Source organism: Ascaphus truei, chromosome 1 (genome assembly GCF_040206685.1).
Source record: "Ascaphus truei isolate aAscTru1 chromosome 1, aAscTru1.hap1, whole genome shotgun sequence".
Lineage (NCBI taxonomy): Eukaryota > Metazoa > Chordata > Amphibia > Anura > Ascaphidae > Ascaphus > Ascaphus truei.
The window spans coordinates 127020277-127041062 of NC_134483.1; the positions used below are offsets into that span (position 1 = coordinate 127020277).

General features: G+C 38.9%; 1 protein-coding gene across 1 annotated transcript in view; it reads right to left on the minus strand.

The window, feature by feature from the left end:
• Window positions 1-1213: 1213 nt before the first annotated feature.
• SLC44A1 (solute carrier family 44 member 1) overlaps window positions 1214-20786 on the minus strand; it is a 138617-nt gene continuing 119044 nt past the window's right edge. The window contains exons 14-16 of the mRNA XM_075594642.1: window positions 13351-13587; window positions 10596-10670; window positions 1214-7645 (exon numbers count right to left, since the gene is read on the minus strand). Of these exons, the coding sequence (XP_075450757.1) occupies window positions 7622-7645; window positions 10596-10670; window positions 13351-13587 (336 nt within the window). The 3' untranslated portion in view covers window positions 1214-7621. The remainder of the gene's footprint in view (window positions 7646-10595; window positions 10671-13350; window positions 13588-20786) is intronic.

A 20786-nucleotide genomic window follows, 5' to 3' on the forward strand; every position in this document is an offset into this window, starting at 1 on the left:
ACGATGTGGTAATCGTGGCTTCACTTTTAAGCTCACTGCTTAGTGCATAGCCCCCTAAATGTGTGTTAAATTGGAAATGTGGACCCCCAGGATGAAATACATATCAAGTTCAAAGACAATGAAATGCAGAACAAAATATATAGAAATATATAAGACAGGGTTACATCAAACTCATCATATATGGTGTATGTGAATACACTCACTATGTGATGGTCTGAGGATACTCAACTAGAATATTAATTTTAATATAACAAAATTAATTTTGAAACTGCAGTAACTCAGGAATGCATTCATTTAAAAAAAGGAGTGATGTCTACCACATCATTACAACCCAAAAGGGTGTTTGGTTTTAAGTTTTAAAATCCAGTAATGTTCCCTCCATATTAACTGTAAATCTTTGTTACCAGATCTAATATCCTTGAGCAATTCAATAGCTGAAATATGGAGTGCTTCGGGGTCAAATTGATGTAACAGTAAAAATGTATCTAACAGAAATGTTAGAGGCTTACCTTAATCTAAGAAATGTTTTGTAATATGCCTTAGATGTTCAAAAATCCTGATCTTTAAACATCTTATTGTTTTCCCTACATACTGTTTACCACAATCACATGGCAACAAGTATATAACAAATTTAGTGTTGCAGTTAATTAAAGTGGATACATAAAAAATGTGGTTGGTAGTATGGGATTTAAACTGTTGAACAGGTCTCACATAGCCACATGCTTTGCACCCTGAACATTTATAGCTGCCATTAGGCCTAGAAAGGTTTTTCATTTACTATTCTGCCTGCCAGTATCTGACAGCACCCTTCCCACGGGGAATGATCAGCTGGCTTACTGCCTGATATCCTCTGAGAGGGGAGTTTCCGCTAATTCATTAGACTGCCTTTTAGTGAATGGAGCACTAACTATACATGTAATTTTCCCTGCAGTGGTGTATTACTAACCTTCCACTATCTAAGTCCTTACCAGCAGGAATGTTCTGTTTCCTAATTTGATGGCTCCAGGCAGGCGTTAGTCTCCCTATGCATGCCTTTATATACACGTGACTGCACTTCCTCATAGGACATTCTTGATGAGATATCAGTAAATTTATTACACATATATGTCGTCTATGTATCTGAGCACCATACCCTTTCTGGACAATGTTTTCAGAAAAAGTAAGAAGCAGACTTCGTAATAAACACTACATTTTTGAAAGAAATAGCCACACATTTTCCTACAAAAAACTTTTATTTTGTGTTTTTTTTTTTACATAAAAAAATCTATACATCTGTTAGACTAAAATACAGTTTGCATTGGTACTCTGACAAACAGTTAATCTGCAGCAGGGAGAATGATCACTATTGTTAGAATTGATTTTCATTTCCATCTTTTTTTTTTTACATTTTATTATTATTATTACAAAACAGTTCAGTCTCAAACAACAAATGACAGTTTAATCTAGTTCTAAATGGAAAATCGTACAGGTCAGTCTCAGCAGTAGGAGCAAATATTGGTGAGCATACCATAACAGTGCCAGGTATGTGCTTTAGGAATTTTACTCACTATATACACAGCAGAGGAATCTTTCTGAACATATTGCAAGCCTGTGTTACTGTAAGTTATGATCCAGTATTGTCTTCATCAGCATATTGCCTTTCTGTGCTTATAGGCAGGTTCAGTACAACAAATATTAGAAATGGTCACATATTTACATAAATGATAAATGCACGTTGTTTCACTTGGTCTATGCTGGAGCAGACTGCATTCCCTCAAGCACTGAATAAGTTACAATAAGAAGTTTTAGGACAGAACAGAACAGGTTGACTGTTTGAGGCCTTATTCTACAGCAGAGGATGGGCAACGCCAGCCCTCGAGGCCACCAACAGGTTAGATTTTAAGGATATCCCTGCTTCAGCACAGATGGCGTAGTCAACAAATGAGACGCGTATGCTGAAGCTGGGATATCCTTAGAATCTGACCTGTTGGTAGTTCTTGAGGACTGGATTTGGCTCCAACTTCAGCTATCAGTCAAAGCGACCGTTTGTACAGTTATCAGCCAAAAATTCCCATTGAGGTCTATGAGGATTTTCAGAGGGAAAACATCCTGAAACAGGTGCTTGAGCAGATGTAGAATTACTGTTAATTACCGCCTCCTTAGACTCCTAAGGGATACAATGCGACATATCTGAAGGGGCTAAAGAGACCTTCAACTGAGGTGGCCTGAAACACTTTAGTGTCTATTTCTCAAAAAGTGCGGCAGATTGATCAAAGCAAAAATCCCATCGCTATGAATCGTTTGCCGTTTTATTTTAACCCATTTGTGCAGCTAGAAAATGTTGAAAATTAGAGTTAACTGCGTTTTTTTTTCTTCTGGAAAGGGTACATATAATACAAATGTTTAAAGCTCTTCTCTGCCAGAGGGACATCACTCTTCATTGCAACACAGGGGTTCAAGGTTGTTGCAGTTTGCAGTTTGGTAAATGTCATGCACTTTTAGCATTGGCTTTGTTTCACAAAAGAGAATTACAAGAAAAATATATTGTCCTTAAATCAACACATTCTTGATAAACTGCATGGCAGAGCACTATATTGGATTTAGGATGATCTTTCAGACTGTGTGGCCTCCGTTTTCTAATAACTAACCAGCAAAAATGCCGAACACATGGCTGAAAACATTGCATTGGTCAATAGATTTCGAGCCAATCATTTTATATTTTGGAAATTTCAGCTTCTTTTACAAAATATTTTTCTGTGATTCTGTGGGCTGGGGATCTAAATTAGTCATATTAGGACATCATTTGGGCAGTCCTGCTCTAAATCAATATTCTAAACATGATGATAGTGCAAAATGACTGTGAATTGCCTGCCTGAACATAACAGCATCATGTGTGTTAGAATATTATAGTTGCTGAATTCTTACCACAGATATTCAAGTCCATGATTAGTAAGATATGCGATGCCATAAGACTCCCTATTAACTTGAAAAGGCTGTAAGATGTCTTATGTCAAAACACCCCTTAGTAAATATGATGTTATTATGTTTTACACAGTTTGGGCTGAGGATCGCTACATACGTTTTAACTTATTTAAATACTACCAGCAGAAGTATATTTACAATAAGATATGCATATTTTTGTAATGGCAAATACAGGGGCATAATAAGCAGGGCTGTGTAAATGGTTTGCTTCAAAAGCAACTATTCAATGTTAGATTGATGATTGGGAGTGGCTATAGAAAATATACTATTATTTAAGTAGGCTTTAGTGTTTGGCATATCTATGTTGGTAATCAATTTATAGTAGCAAGCTTTAAAGCTGCAGTTCAGGCAATATCCTGCGTGTGTTTTTTTTTTTTTAATAAATCAGTTCTGTAGTAAGAAAAAATACTTTTAGCATTTTCTGTTTTTAAAAAAACAACTTTGAAAGACCAATTTTCTTGTATTCTATTTTAACAACCATTTACTAAGGCACTGCCCCTTCATGTCCTGTCACAAGCTCTGGCACACCCCTTTGTCAGCCCTGCCCTCCCTCTAGCACATGTCAGTACAGGAGTGCTCATGAATATTCATGAGCTTCCACTGAGTGACAGAAACAGAGGAAATACATTCCCATATTTAAAGATGTCGCCAAACTTTGCCGATCAATAGACGGAGAATGAATTGACCAGCAGCTATGCAGTTCTTTAGGTAAGTAGAGATTGCCCACATGAAACTATTGAAGTTAAAAAAAAACTATAATTTTTTTTTAAAAAAAAGCCTGAACTGCAGCTTTAAGCTCAGATCAAGACCTGTAGACGTGATCTAATAGTTTGCATCTATCAATATCAACCAACCAGTGTAGGTGTTTTCCACACCCATTTATCGGTTTCTATCTGTTAACTTGTGTATTTAAAAAGAGGCAATCCAAGGCGGCAGTTGAAGCAACAGGTCTCCAGAGCTAAACCCAGTTAATTTTAGCTCCCCGGGGACCCCCTGCTCCCGGAGATATTTACCTGTGAATTAAGTGCCGGTAGCAGTTCTCAGCTACCAGGGTTCCCAATATGTCCTCTGTTCAGAGATCTCAGGCCCTAGGGGCCAATAAGAAGCCGGGATGCCATTGGTGCGGCTTTCCTATTGTCCCATGTGTCGCAGTGAGCGTGAAACGTTAACTCTGCTTGCTGAGCAGAGCTGAAATTACCGGGGTTCAGCTCTGGAGACCCATGATTCATATATATATATATTTATATATATATATATATATTTTTATATATATATATATATATATATATATATATATATATATACGTTTAAAAAAAAAACAATCAATGGCTTGGATTGCTCCTCTAAGTAACAATTGATCAATAGGTATCAAAAAGAAAAATCAGTAAGTCTTAACCCGTTTCTCTGCTGCAAGTATCACTCAGAATTCCACAAACACCTACACAGCCTTCTACAACGATGGGTAATAACTAGAGTGAAATGGTACCATGTCAGTTGCACTCGGACAGACCCATGAAGTTCACGGCAAGTGTTATAAATAGAAATGCTCTCAGATACACAAATAACTTACACTTGATGTTCGAAAGATAAAAACTCTACTGGGACTGACACTCGGCAACTATCTCTAAGGGAATCCAATGCATTGATGGGAAAATTAAAATAGTAGAGCATCAGCAAAAACAAATCTATTCTGCAAGTATAACAGCAGCAGCAGTTTCACATTGCATTCGCTGTCTAAACAAAACGTACTTACTGACCTCTGTTAAAAACAGGTGTTGCTTCATTTGCTACAGGTGTGACCCATTCATGTGCAGCGAACATCGTAGGCAACAACGGTTGCTTATCCCCCCGCATATTAAATGATAGGAATCTTCCTCTGGCTGTTCATTTGTTTCTAATATACATTCATTTTTTTATATACCCATCTTAGACATATTGTAGGCCTTGCATAGCAGTTTCAGTCATGTTTTGCAGCTTACTGCTGCTTTGACAACATAATGGAGTTGTAGAAGTACCAACACAGTATAAAGATCATCGGTTTATCTTTAACCACCATAATTTCTGCAGTGTTTTCATTCCTTTATAGAAATATATGTCTTTTCTTGGCGTGCAGAGCCTGCTGACTTAAGAGAAGTATTTTATTGCAAAGATCACCTCCTAACCCACGTTTATATATATATTGCAGGATTTAGACAAGCACCATTCAATGAAATGTTACACCTGACTACAAGACGTACCGTTTCTATGATAAGTCTGCCCTTAAATTGATCCAGTTGGTGTGGGCTACATGCTTGAATCACAATTACAGAGAATCTATGGCCAGGAGATTCATAGATAGTGACCAAATGTAACTGCTAGATTGTTTTTAATCCCCAAAGTGGAAGCTATGTAGCAGAGTTTTGGAAACCTGACTGCTTGAATGCTTTATATCACATTAAAGACTAGGTTACGGGAACAAAAAAATAAATATTTCCTGGGGAGCTTCCATAACTCTGAAACCAGCCAGAACAGTTTCCTTTAATATGTGTTAATGCTGCTCTTATAGTTACAAAGAGAAATCATTTTTCTTCATCTTGTCCTTGTACCAAGGTTATATATTGCCTTCTGAAAGTGTTAAATCACAAAGGCATGTGGATGTTTTGTGAAAGGCTTTCTACCATTGTAATCTAATGTGTGTATTTTATTGTGATATATTTTAACAGGAGGTATATTTAGCTTTTGATTTCTTATATTTTTAGTTGGAATGTTTTGAGACAGTATCCCAATATTTTAGAACACAACTGTGAGATCTGTCTTCGATGTTATCAGATTGTCAGGCACTGCCTAGAGTATCTGAATTGAGATCACAAAGATTAAAACAAATGGGGAAGGTTATTTTATAAAACATATAAACCAAAAACATATGTGGATCATGATCTCTGGATACATTTTATAAACAAAGAACACGTTCTTATCTGTGGGAAAACTGGTCAAACAACATGAATCCATTAATACAAATTTGCCAAGAAATGGGCGCCGTTCATGGAATCTGCAAAGCGGATTTGAATTTTTTTAATTTTTTTAAAAGAGGGCATTTTTTTTTAAAATAAATCGAGTTGCGTGTGATATTTCTGAAATCTTGTGAGAAAATATGAATGTCAAAAGAGTGGAGGCTCCACCCTAAATTCTTCATTGCTTTTCATCAACAGAGAGTTTGAAGTTAGTGCAAATGACTGAACAGTTCTGCCCTGAAACAGCAGCATAAAACACTGGCAACTAACGAGTATACTGTACGTGTCGTTAAGATAGTCTCCTACTTGGAAACCTATGCAAAAGTGACAGAGTAGGTGAGATCGGTTTTAAATGAAAGACAAAGTAACAGCCATAATTCTGAAAAAATAAAATATATATACAGTATATATATATTTTCTCACAAACATCAGACATGTTGATAACCCCAAAGGCCCATTCTATTAGGTTTATCAGCATTAGAAGCTACAGATCATCGACCTGGAGCCGGACAGACCAAGCAGAGCTTGGCAAAGCATTCTCTTATTTATTCATAGTTTCACAGAGGTCAAACCCACAGTAGTATTGCTAAATGGGTCCTGTCAAAATGAATGTTTGTTTAATGCTAAGCCACGCACTGGTACACACAAGACCTCTTAGCTGCTCCTTGCCATATTAATGAGATGATCTCAGTACACCATTAATGTGCCAGTTGTTTTACATTCCTTGTGTTGGCACAGATGTGTTCTGCATAGACACTCACCAACAAACCAGCTGTCGGTTGATGTTACAGCAAGAGTAAATAACCTGAGCTCCCCTGTGAAAAACGAAGAAGTGTGATATAAGAAGAAAACGTTGGCAGGAACACGCTAAAAAAACCCACATAGACTAGAAAAATATCACTTTCCTTCGTCAAAGAAAACATTTCTGAATTTGGAATTTTCTAGGGTTAGGCCTTTTTGGGAACTATATAGAAGTAAATAAACTCCACATATATGACTGTTACTGCTGCACACTCAACCATTTCAGTGGTTACAGTTGGTGTAAACGACCAACATTTTTGACTGGTCCATGTCTGAGGCATCCTAAGGATTTACTGACCTGTTAACATGTTTAGTGCAAAGTCTAAAAGAAGCGGATTACAGGCATATATCAAGATGTATAAAAGACTATTTTGTCACATTAAGAAAAAACATCGTAAAAGAATTAAACGGTTGGTGGAAGATAGCCACATTCCCTCATTATGTCAGACTTTATCGTTACAGTGTTGCTAGGTAGGTAGGCAAGTAATTTGGATCTTAAAGGTTTAGAATGAGGAAAAATCTGTCCTCTCTCTGACGTGTAACACTAATAAATGTAACGAAGAACTCAGAGGCGTGGGATGTAGACATCGCCTCATGTTTTAAAGCATCAAACCCGACCTGACAAAAAAAAAAACAAAAAAAAAAACAATGTCCAGTTTAGATTGTGATGTCATTTTCCAGATAAATACCTTGACCTTTTCACCGCTGCACACCTAACATGAAGCAAAAAAGGGATAACAATGTTGTTTGTAGCAACCCATGAGAGACATTAAGACAATAAAATATATAAACAGGAAGCTTTAAACCCTGCTTTGATTTTGGCTGCTTTTGTTTGTTTTGGAATGGGCTCCATTATTGCTGGGCTAGATTCAAGCTGTACTTGTTCCCGAAGCCTAGAAAACAAAGTCATACAGAGGGATCTTAGACATCGTTCAGCATGGAACACATACCACACAGCAAATGCCATAGATGTACGCAGAGGACTTTGCAGCAATGAACGCAAAAGTAAAGCTGCTAACCCATTCCTCATTCAGGGAATCGGGTTAGTGTACTAGTTTGGTCACTTCTTATTTGAGGTGTATGCCATTATGGGAGTATTTTATTCACTTCCCACATTCAGAATATGATGTCATGTTGTTGCTTTATTCAATCCTCGCTTGAACAACTTGATGAGGTCAGTGGGCTAGTGTATTCACTTCCCATTTGGGGGAAACAGTACGCGTGGAATAAAATTTTATGCAATTAATGGTTTTGTGCACTTTGCTGTCATTTTGGAATATAGGGTTAGTAGGTTAGTTTTCCGATTTCAATTTTTGACTACTTCAAAACTTATTATGAAAGATTGCAGTAACCACATCTCTTTTAAAGCAGCTGTGTACAAGATTTTAATGAAGCACTGAATAAGCAAGAAGATATGAGGGAGTCTATTTATCAAGGGATACATACAAATACAGTGGTTTGACATAAAACTGATGCTAAGAGAATGATTCTGAACACGCCTCAGCGCCAACTGATTAAAGTATAATGCTACTATTTTGCCCAGTTTGCATTTCCTGGGCTTCTGATTTGGGAAGTGTCAATAGGAGATGTTTAGGAGGTGGTACGACATGCGCATACTGTACAATCATGTGTATGCATATACAGTATGTCTCCTTAATTTGTCCCCTATGAGTAGCATAAAAATACCTGGCACAAAGTGGTGAAACAGATCAGCATCACATTTAAGAAGATCGATTAGGAGCTTTCCAAAATGGGACACAAAAACAAATAAACCAAATAGGAAGTCTTAAACATACTGAGAGGCACGAGAATCCCGAGCTTGATAAATAGATCCCAAGAGTTATTGTTTATGGCACTGACAGCAAAAATGTAGCTTTTCAAGGCATTCTGTAGATAATGCAAGTTGTAAATTTGATGAAATAAAATTCCTAGTGAAAACAATGATTTAGTTATACATCCAAATGTCTTCAATAATAATCCTAATAGTGTAGATCTACATTTACAAATTATTTCTGACTTTTAAACGACACAGCTACTGTATAACATGGGATATTGTCTATTGTTAACTTCTACGTACTGTAAGAAACTAGAGCCAGTAGAGAATATAATTCCATCCACTGAATTTCACTGCAATAAGCATCTGAAGAGTTGGGTGTTGTAAGACACTGAAAAACTTAGGTGTTCTCATTTGCTTACAGTAAGAATAGGACCTGGGATATGACCATTACTAATTCTAGAACTGTGGTAGAAACATGGGTCAGCCAAATCATTCTAAACAATCAAAACAATTTCATTTCCTTTTTTGTAATTAAAAAGAAAATATGTTGAGATCATCGGTTAATAAAATATGCCATGGATATTGTACACCAAAAGCATAACTTCTGTTAAGTGCCAAGATTTCGTTTACTTACATCTGTAACACAAGGCGTGATTTCCTTACGATTAAGGGTGATGTTTACATTTGAAGTTCAGAATTTGAAATCAGTTAGAAGAGAAAAATGTTTGTGTATAAATCACCTGTATGAGAAAGAGTTTAGCGTATTCAGGGTATATAAAATCGTAGTTATTTTATCCACTGAATTCTTCCTTTTATGTGAGATTGATGGGTATAAAGAGTGTGGGAACATGAAGGTGTAGAGGAAAGCAGCATTTCCATAAACTCAAGAATATAATCAACATAATTAACAATAATATTAGTATACCTTTTTAATAATATCAATATGTCACACAATAAAAAGGACAGAATGGAAGGATAAAGCTTGTACAAATAAACCAAAACCACATACACATACATAACAAACCATTTAGAACAGATGAGAAAATGTCTCTAGCAAGCTGAAAGGAAATACTGTAACATATACCATGGCTTATTGCCCTCTCTTGACCAAACGAGCAAACAGACACAACATTCCATACTTGTGTCAAGATTTGGACACCTCTAAACCAGCCTCTGTGACTTTAAACAGTTATCATTCAGTTCTTCATGTGGCTATCACTATTGGTGACGAAAGTTTTGTTTTCATTGTTATAAAGTGAATATCTTTAAAACGTCAGAAGAAAATTCTGAAAGTAAAAAACTAAATCTATTCACAGGTCTTGTGTAATGTGAGAGATAGTGGTCTTCCAGAGCACTGGAGAGGCTTTGAACTCTGGGACGAAAAGTTCCCGTTTATTGTGCCATCTCTGAGGCATTCTTGGCCTTTCCCAGAATGGTACAGTGAAGTGCCAATTCTTTCCATTTGCCTTAAAGGGGGGGAAAAAGTGCCTGCCCCGCTGAAATCATGGTGTCTTTATAAGATGTTACTTCTTATGTGTAAGTTCCTTGAACTTTGTGAAGGAAGACGGTTTATTTTTTTTCATTTAAGATCTTGTACTGAAGGTTGCTGTGATTCTTTTAGTTCACGTATGTGGTAGGTAGTGGTGTGGCGATTTTGACTTTTCTTATGTATTTTAAAAGCAAAATTAAATGTGAAAAATAGCATTTGCCATGAACTTAATGGACTTAATGGACACACACTTTACAGGGGAAACAATCAGATACAACCTCAACAAGAGGCTATAATGAGCCTTAAGTAGACTTTGTAACTGTTAAAAGTCTAGTTCTCCCTCCACCAGGGAAAGAGGACAGGGTTCCTTTCAGCTTGCTTTTACAGGAGATGGTCTCAGCTGTGACAAGAACTCAGCTAGCCAGCTGATGGGTAAGCACAGTAGGAAAAGAAGAACGTCCTGAGTAACGCAAAGAACAAAAAAGTCACCCGAAGAAGCCCAGTCAGTGAAGATAGAAAGGGGCAGGAAGTAAAAGTGAAATTCTTGGAGGATGACCATCTCCTTGCCTGCACCTACCATCGGTTTCAGCTCCCTGCCCTCAGCTCCACTCCCAGTCTCTTTCATAGCTCTTCTACTGTTCTCCACAAATTCCTGAAATAAAATGATAAAACATCAATCAAGTCAACGGAAGCCCAATACAACACTATACATCTCCTATGCACTGACAGTGGCCCCTTGCAGATGCACTTTTATCAGAACGCCCTCCCACTGTCTCTGCAAGTTCTCTCTACCTACCACTTAGATTGTAAGCTCTTTGGCGCAGGGACTCACTTTTCCTTATGTTACTTTTAGATCTCAAGTGCTTATTCCCATTATGCCTTATATTATGTCATGTTGTGCTGTGAAACGCTAATTACCAGCATGGCGCTATATAAAGCTATACATACATACACAACGGGAACCTACTTTTTGAATGAATCTGTTCATATTTTGTAAAGTGTGATGGCAATTGGTGATAATGGTTACCAATACTTATTTTCTTACTTCAAATTACAAGCTATAAGAAGAAAAAGGGATATGTTTTGAATAATAATTTTTTTTTTTATTTCTGTTATTATAATCTTGGAATACTATGTACGTAGGCTTATCTCCTGAAAGCTTTTCTCTTTTGCTTAAAATTATTGCGATCCCTTGTATTTATGCCCAGTAAGAATTATTTTTAGATTGCTAATTGAGCAATGAATACATTTGTTATGCAAACGATGACTTAAATTTGGTGGAAGTGACTTACTTGCTGGCCGATATTTAAAAATCTAAGATTTTAGCCAATAAAAATTGTATTTGAACACCATTGTTTTTTTGCATATGTTTCTTATACACATGTCTTGATTCTGGGGTTATCCATGATATGCCCCCTTTATGAGCAAATGAATCTTATGTCAACCATGTGCTGTGAAAATAGCATTTAAATGTGAGAATCCTAAAATCATTGGAAGCTTGCAACTTTATTTGATGATTTTAACCATGTGCACTTAACAACCCAAATTCTGTTCCATGAAAAACATTCACCTACTAATGAAAGGTGTCAGATGGAAATACATTTTCAATGAGATAAAAGGTCTCTCATTTTGTATTGTATTGTATGTCTTTATTTATATAGCGCCATTAATGTACATAGCGCTTCACAGTAGTAATACATGTGGTAATCAAATAATTAACAGATAATATAAATAACAGGTCATGGGAATAAGTGCTTCAGACATAAAAGTAACATTAAGGAAGAGGAGTCCCTGCCCCAAGGAGCTTACAGTCTAATTGTTAGGTGGGGAGAACGTACAGAGACAGTAGGAGGGAGTTCTGGTAAGTGCGTCTGCAGGGGGCCAAGCTTTATGTATCGTGTTTTGAAATTCCTCTTCACTGTGAAGCATGCGAGACAACTTTTAAAGGTCTCACTTGGTAACATGTACTAAAGATGGTGTAAGCCATTTAGTCATTTAACATTTCCTCTACCATGTGTGTTTCAGGTTTCAATGTATGCTCAATTAGGATTGTCGCCTAAAGCAAAACAAACCAAAAAACAACGAGTAGTGAAAACGGCTCCATTAATATGTACAGCTTAGAGAGAAGTGAGAAGGGGATATTATGGAAACTTTCAAATACACAAAAGGTTTTAACAAAGTAGAGGAGGGAGCATGTTTCCCAGCAAGAGAAGTGCTAGAACAAGAGGCTTGGAGCTGGAGGGTTTCAGGCTCAGGGGAAATGTAAAGAAGTGTTTCTTCACGGAAAGAATGGTGGATTTGTGGAAAATACAACCAATAGAGGTGATAAAGGCTAATACAAGGGAATTCAAAAATTATTGCGACAGACACAATGCTATCCTAAATACAAAAGAAAGTCAAGGATCAAAAGTAGGGCCTGAGGTTTTACGGCAGAGAAAAAGTATTGGGATGAGGAAGTGACAGTACAGGCATACCCCGGTTTAAGGACACTCACTTTAAGTAGACTCGCGAGTAAGGACATATCGCCCAATAGGCAAACAGCAGCTCACGCATGCGCCTGTCAGCACGTCCTGAACAGCAATACCGGCTCCCTACCTGTACCGAAGCTGTGCGCAAGCGGGGAGACTATAGAGCCTGTTACAAATGCGTTATTTACATCAGTTGTGCACGTATATGACGATTGCAGTACAGTACAAGCATCTATAAGTGGAAAAAAGGTAGTGCTTCACTTTAAGTACATTTTCGCTTTACTGAACATACATGCTCCGGTCCCATTGCGTACGTTAATGCGGGGTATGCCTGTACAGTAAATGCAATTCGCATAAGACTGAAACTGTACCTCTGAAATCAACTTGGTAGACAACATAGAGACTGCTTACATTCGTTGAATTACAGGCACTCAGACTGTACCCGTCACTTGAGAAGTTGGGTAACAGAAAGAAATAACTTGGTAATGGCTTAATTGAAAAATAATCCTTACCCCCAATAAGATACTATGGGTGAATAGAGCAAAGCAAACACGTACACGTATAAGAGCTTTTTGCAGGTGCAGCAGTGTTAGGACCCACAGATGGGCCATACTGTGAAGTGGTTGTAGGCTTGAAATACTGTGGCAAAATAATTGAACTAAATGATCCTTGCTTAGAAGATATATAGATAAGTATTTAACTATATAATATATGTCACGTTAGATGTAGCACTAGGCCTTTTTGTCTTTTGTTCTACAGTATACATGAGGTCACAACCCTAGTAGCACCCTTTGTTATACAATATATATGATATAGTGAATTTGGGTTCTGAGCTCGTTTGAATAGAGCAAATGAAACACGTACCATGAGAACTTTGTCCATGTAAAATTCCTTGCCAGGGCTCCCGTCATTATATTTTGTGTCAATAGCAAAACACAGGAAGAGGACATCCACCACCATTTCGTAGATGGAGAGGAAGCAGTGAGCAACCAGAAAAGCAAACAAGCAGACAATGAGGAGTGGAAGCACCCACACTGTGTAGTCCCGCTGGTAGTTGAGCAGCATAATCCCGGCCAAACCTGTGCTGCTCACGATCAGGACCTAAAACCAAGAGAGAAGGGGAGACAGGAACACTCAATAACAGAGATCACCGCTTATACACTTGCACAGGCAACAATGATCCAAGTAAGCCATGTTTTGGAAGGTCTACTCACAAGTAGTGATAGGACCTGCATAGTGGTCATGCCATGAGTGGCTGCAAGCCAGGCTATAGGCTGCAGGCTTATAACACTTTGGCCAGAGGGTTTAACTAAATGACCCTGACTTATGAGACTACAATCATTTAAGTATTTTACTATTATTTTCTGTCACATTGGATGTAGCATTGGGTATTTTTGTCTTTTGAGGTCTACATCAATTAAATTAAATCATTATGACCCGACTGAACAAGACTCCATTTGAGCCTACAAGGCCATTCATGAATTTTCTCTTTTAAAAGTTGCAATTCCTCTCGATATGACCTAGTGTGAAAGTGAGCTTTATGTAATGCCCTTATTACTATTTATCATATTACTTATGAAGTAAACTAAGTAATAACACTAAGATAGCCCTAGTTACCAGCTTGAAATATTTGGGTATATGGCTAGACTTCCATCGAATGTCTGGTTACCATATTGACATGCAAAATGTACTGTATACAGTACCAAACTGAGTGCACCTTTTAGCATTAAACCTACTGTAGCTCAAGTCCCATGGTCAGAAAGCGCATTGCCCAACAGTCTAATGCAAAATTATGGACGTTACGAACGTTATGTATGGTACAGCGCCCCAAATTCACCCCAGCAAACGTAATATTCTATACAATTCAATATGCCATTTTGCCTTATTATTCAACTAGAATAACCACCATTGTGATATGTTAACTGGACTAGGTTAGCTAACTTTCAAATACTTTCTAGACCAGTTACCCGATCATCTGCGTAGGCGTCTCACCCCTACTGTACACAGCACTTACAGATGTAGCAGACGTTATTGCTCCCGCTGGCGCATTTTAGCGGGAGCACACACCATTGTCTTTAAATTAGGCGCGTGAGACAAATAGGCAGAGCAAACCGCGTTATTGCCCCTGCTGGCACGTGCCTGCGAGTAAAATAATGTCCGCTACATCTGTATTTCCATAGATGTACCTCTAGAAGCTGGCTTATGGATCCAAGGTTCAATAAAGAATCCAATCGCTCTTCCTTCTCTTCTTGGCGCCTCACTTACGGAACCCTTTACCCGAGTCTCTCAAAACCATACATATTAAATATCTTTCATGACCTGCATCAGAATATTCTACACCCGGAAAAATACTTTAAAATAAGTAACTCAATGTACTTTTTCCCCCTGGTAAAATATTTGATAAACAAATAAAAAGTAGATTCCACAATATTTTTGGGGTAATAGGGCACTCCTCTTAAATGCCCCTCACTATAACATACAGTAATGCAGAATTTTTTTTAGAAGTCAAGAAAGGAAGACGAAATGCAGTTAACATTTTTATTTATTTATTTTGTACAAAAGCTGTTTTGGACTAGGATTACTGGAACTGTTTCTTAGTCCCTTCAGTATCAGCTGAGATTATAAAGTATGTGCTGAGCAGATTTAGGCAAGGCATGCAGAACAAGTGGAAAAAATAATCATCAATGGTGGCGCTCAAATCATAAATGTGCAATAGGATAATATCAGTGCAATAGTGAATAAAACAATAGTTAATATACAAACACATTCGTTGAATGCTGCTGTAACCCAGTGGGGGATTGCTCTCTCAATCCCGTGCAGAGTTGAAGAAGTGGTGGTCGTTGGGAAGCGCAAACATGTGAAGACAGAAAATAATATTCTGATAGTGCAATATTGTTTAAATAAAAACGAGAATTTCTTCTTAAGGTCTATATAAAGAATACTCACAAATGTGAGGATGGATATGTATACGTAATGGTATCTTTAAGTGATGATCCACCAGCTGCGGTAAAGATGGGTGTCTGCCTCAATAGGAATATGCACTCTGGTAACCTTTAGTAATACGACAGCTTTAGTAATATGGCTCCTGATGAAACCAAGGAAGGTGAAACGCGTAGAGTGACGCTGACAGACAAACCACACCGCCGACCGGGACCTCTGGATCTCGCTGACGTCACATCCGGAATCGCTGAAACGCATCCGTGAGACGCACGCCAAACAGAGAGGCAACTCCAGGGGAAGCAGAAAGTTCATCTCCACTGCAGCCGAGATCGATTGTGTGATCTAAGTGCGTGTTACCATCTGATACCATGTGAGTGTATTGTATTATACTTACCTTTTATAAATTTTCTACAGTCTGCACTATGCCCGGTTCTTTTGTGTATTACTAAAGGTTACCAGAGTGCATATTCCTATTGAGGCAGACACCCATCTTTACCGCAGCTGGCGGATCATCACTTAAAGATACCATTACGTATACATATCCATCCTCACATTTGTGAGAATTCTTTATATAGACCTTAAGAAGAAATCCTCGTTTTTATTTAAACAATATTGTACTATCAGAATATTATTTTCTGTCTTCACATGTTTGCGCTTCCCAACGACCACCACTTCTTCAAGGCATGCAGAACAATAATAATATAAACCATTTGATTCCAACATTGCCATATTAGACTGTAGCAGAATAATGACTCAAGGTGTTCATGCCCTAAAATTCTTACAACTGGATGACTTAGGCAAGTCACCTTGGCCCTCTTGCCTCATTCATGAAGGTCATAGAGCTGGTATCCCTTAAGTCAAGGCTTGCAACAATTATTATTGGGTGATAATGGTATACACACACACACACACACACACACCTACTACTACCTCCACCTACCACTGACTTACAGGTAAAGGAAATGTAAAAACTTTGCAAATTAACCTCCGTGTTAACCACAAACAGCTTTACAAAAATTGATACAATACAGACTTTCCATAATCACAGCTTTATACTGTAACCTTATCATACCACAATATACAGACTAATACACCTCACACTGTAGAGTGCTAGATATGTTTCAAAACCAGCACCAAAATCTACATTTCTGAAATATGCAATTGGTGCAAGCCTTGCCTTAAGGGATACCAGCTCTATGACCTTCATGAATGAGGCAAGAGGGCCAAGGTGTATAAATTACATTTATAATAAAGGGAGTAAGAAGAAAAATAGATACAGTAGGGGGAAAAAATCTCCATGGAAGCAAGTGGTTCCCCCATAATGCAGTCAAAAGCAAGAACTAAATGGGCTAGAGAGACCACTGGTGACAGATATCCTGGAGACCTTTGGAGTCTTAGAGGTCCTCTGCAGATAGGCCTCTCTCTCAAATAAGAAGATCACCTTGTCCAAGCTTGGGCATAAGTCTCACGCTGGGAAGCCGAGGCATTGAAATCCAAATGATCAAACTTCTATTAATACATAATAAACGCACAGGGTTCATGCATCCCTGACCAAGTCTGAGTGATTGAGTTCCGCCGCTGACTTCATCCCTGCAGTGCCGATCTCAAACATACGCAGAGCGAGAGGCACGGAGAAGTCCTGGAGACCGCAGCCCCTGACCACCCTTCCAGCTACCAACTGAGACAATTACTGGAAAGCCAGACAAGGGGGAATATCGATAGGTGGCACAGCACAGTACTGGAGAAACCGGATGACAGCAACAAGCTTTCTCAGGCTATACCAACCAACAATCTAGGAGTGCTGGTGCATTCCAAGACTGCATATCTATAACTATAGACATTTGACTTTGTTTTTAACACTGGATGGGATACATTTTAAAGTCCTTTTGTGAGCACTTATTTGACTTTGTCTAAATCTTATAATTACTAATTAAAACTTATTACATTATAGGAGCTGTTTGTGCTGTATTTTCTTACAGACATATACATATATGCAACTGTGGCAGAAGTGATATTAGTAGCTATTATTGTTATTGCCCGCCTAAGCCACACAGCACATCTTGTACCGTAACAATGACCCAAATAATGCTGTTCATCACTCCAAACCTGGAACAGACATTGTGATGACACAGCAGTGCCCAAGATCTAAAAAGCAAAATCAAAACAATTTATAGATCTAAAACAGAGAAAAAGTGTCTGTGACCAAGTTGGACTGCACCTTTAAATCAAAGTCACTGCTAAAGAGACAAATCATTAAGGCACTTGTTGTATGCTAAACTGTAAGGGATATTACAAGCATGAAAATGCACTAAAGGGTTAAATAAACAATGAATGTTAATGACATACAGTACATGCTTGCAGCATCTCGTATTGATTCCATGCTGTGACAACATTTATCACACGGCTGCTTAAAACGCAACACTCAACCATTTGACAAATGTCAGTGCTAGTTCACGGCAGAGTGGTTTACTGATCGGTTGTGATTCATGCATTGCAGCAAGAAAAACAATCCAAAACACTTTCCAATGCCCCTGTCCATAAACATAATAATACCATTTGTAACATTAAGGGATGAAATCGTGGAGAGCTGTGGCATAGAGTGTCCAGTGGATTGCCCACTAGTGTAAATCATGCCATTATAAGGTTTTTAGTACTACTAAATACTGGAGTTAGATAGTGCTAAATAAATAGTGCTACAGAACGGGGGATCCTCCAGGAAACCCAGCGATCAACTTGGGACAATGGAACGTTCTTGGTCTTCACATCAAGGATTGCAAATTATGTGTTAAGCTCTTCAGAGAAGGCACTCGTGGTGTATGTAAAAACCCATGTACAAAACTGTGTACAATACCTTTTGTACCAAAAACTATTTGGTAAGAAACCAAAGACTGCAGTATACAAATTGTCAATTACAGCATTTATAAAAATAAATAAAAAATCCCTCTCCAAAAATGTTCAACAAATTCCTCATTTCATTTAAAGGTCAGATATATTGGGCTTTTTTGGGTGAGGGTGAGTAAACACCACGTTTCAAGCTAGTTTAAGCATCATGAAAGCCCCACTAAGTTATTGTGTGCTTTCAAAACAGATGATTATAATTAAGGGACATTGGAATCTTCGGGATCTTCGTGTAAGGAGAATATCACTGAAAAAAAAAAAAAAAGATGAAAGGCACTCCAGCGGTCTTGTGTTAATACAGGAGGGCCCCAAGCATGTGGCAGGTTCCATTCTAAGGGCCCGCAGCAAAGCGAAAATCGATGGAAAGCGGAACTGGCGATTTTCGTCGTGTGCGCATGCGCAGACCTGCAATTCCCCCTTCTGCCCATGCGCGACCTCTGTTCTGCCCATGCGCGACCTCCGTTCTGCCCATGCGCGACCTCCGTTCTGCCCATGCGCGACCTCCGTTCTGCCCATGCGCGACCTCCGTTCTGCCCATGCGCGACCTCCGTTCTGCCCATGCGCGACCTCCGTTCTGCCCATGCGCGACCTCCGTTCTGCGCATACACAACCTCCGTTCTGCGCATACACAACCTCCGTTCTGCGCATACACAACCTCCGTTCTGCGCATGCACAACCTCCGTTCTGCGCATGCACAACCTCCGTTCTGCGCATGCACAACCTCCGTTCTGCGCATGCACAACCTCCGCTCTGCGCATGCACAACCTCGGCACCCCCCCCCCGTTCTGCTCATGCACGATCTCGGACTTCCCCGTTCTGCGCATGCGCAGACATGGCGGGCCCATTCTCTGTACCGCTTTTCGGCGGATCGCCGAAAAGCGGGTCCCTGTTGTAATCAAAAGTGTATTTGCTATAGATCTACTACAAATGTTTGATTTATACAAGACCGCTGTAGTGCCGTTCAGCTTTTTTCTTCAGTGATATTCATCAACATTTTGGAAGGACGTGGACTCGTGGCATTTCCCCATCATTCGAATTGTGAGTGCTCCTATATTTTATTATATCAGTTAAAGGAGAAATAGATCATTCATGGATGAGCAGCTCTGCATCTAAAACTACAGTTTGCTGGCAATATATCAAATGTTATGTTTTCTTCACCCTTTCAGCACTGCGACAATGGTTTGCAACCCTGTTTCTTAGGGAACCAAAGGCAGACTTTGTGGCTGTCAACCAATAGCACATTCATATGTAAGCTAAGTGCGTTCCGATGTTTATTAATCCATTACTCATGCCTAACATTTGGCTCCCTATGGAGAAGTTGAAAGCCACTGTGTGAGGAAATAAACAGATAAAATAAGGCTATTTACCAAAGCGTGGTAGCCCTTTTCACAGAATATTATCTATTACACTGCATGGTAGCTATTGGTATGTGTAATAGTATAGTGTGTAAGACTACACTTACTGTGACCCTATGAGATCTCTATTTTTGTACATTCTACTTTGTACGCTGAAGCAATCCATTGCATCTTTTAACAGCATGCTCTTATATGAATTTTCTATTTATTTGACTTTTTTGCTCCAACTGTATCATGCCTCCTCCCTGTGTAAGGGCTAACTTACTTCCCCAGTCCCTCTCTGCAAGGCTGGGGGGGAAGCCCCTTACCCACTTATCAGCCCAAAGGCTCAGCGGTACCTTAACGCAGGTGGCCCTTCAGGTAAGTGGTGTCCGGGCAGGTGTCTGCTTGAGGGTCCAGGCATAGAGGTCTGGTCCCCTTTTGTCTTGCTCCCAGAACACAGCCCTCCTTTCCCTTATGGCAGTTTAGGTGTTTATTGTTTTATGTATCTTTTTGTTTGCTGTATAGTTTAAAGGAACAGTCAATAAAGCTGTATTATAATTTCACCTTAAAAACAGTCTCCATTGCATACCTCTGCACACATCTCTTACACTTCCCATACACTTTCAATGCAGAAGTACCTTCTTACCAGATGCAATAACACAGAGACTATAAAGCCGCGATTATAGTTGCCGCGCATGACACAACGCGTGCCGTGAACAAAAGGCCGTACCTCTATGAGGCAGGCTATAGAGTGCGCGACCAAGCGCGATTTTTGAAAATACAATTGAAATTGTTTTTTTTTTGTGCGATTGTCGCGTCACGGCCGCGGTTCAGCCAATGAGGGCGAACCGCTCATGTGATGTCACGGCCACGCCTCCGCCATGCCTCCCTCTGATGCTGGTATATTGCCTACGTGCAAGATTTGCAAATAAATTGGCATAGAAGAAGAATAGCAGGCACTCCAGGTCTTATGAAAAATAGCAAAAGTTTAATAGGCATAAGAGGAGAGAGCTAAAATGTTGACTTGCGTATGAAACTTGCTATTGCTTCACAAGACACACACACACACACACACACACACACACCTAGCCAACTCCACTTAATACAAACTTTTATATTTTCCGA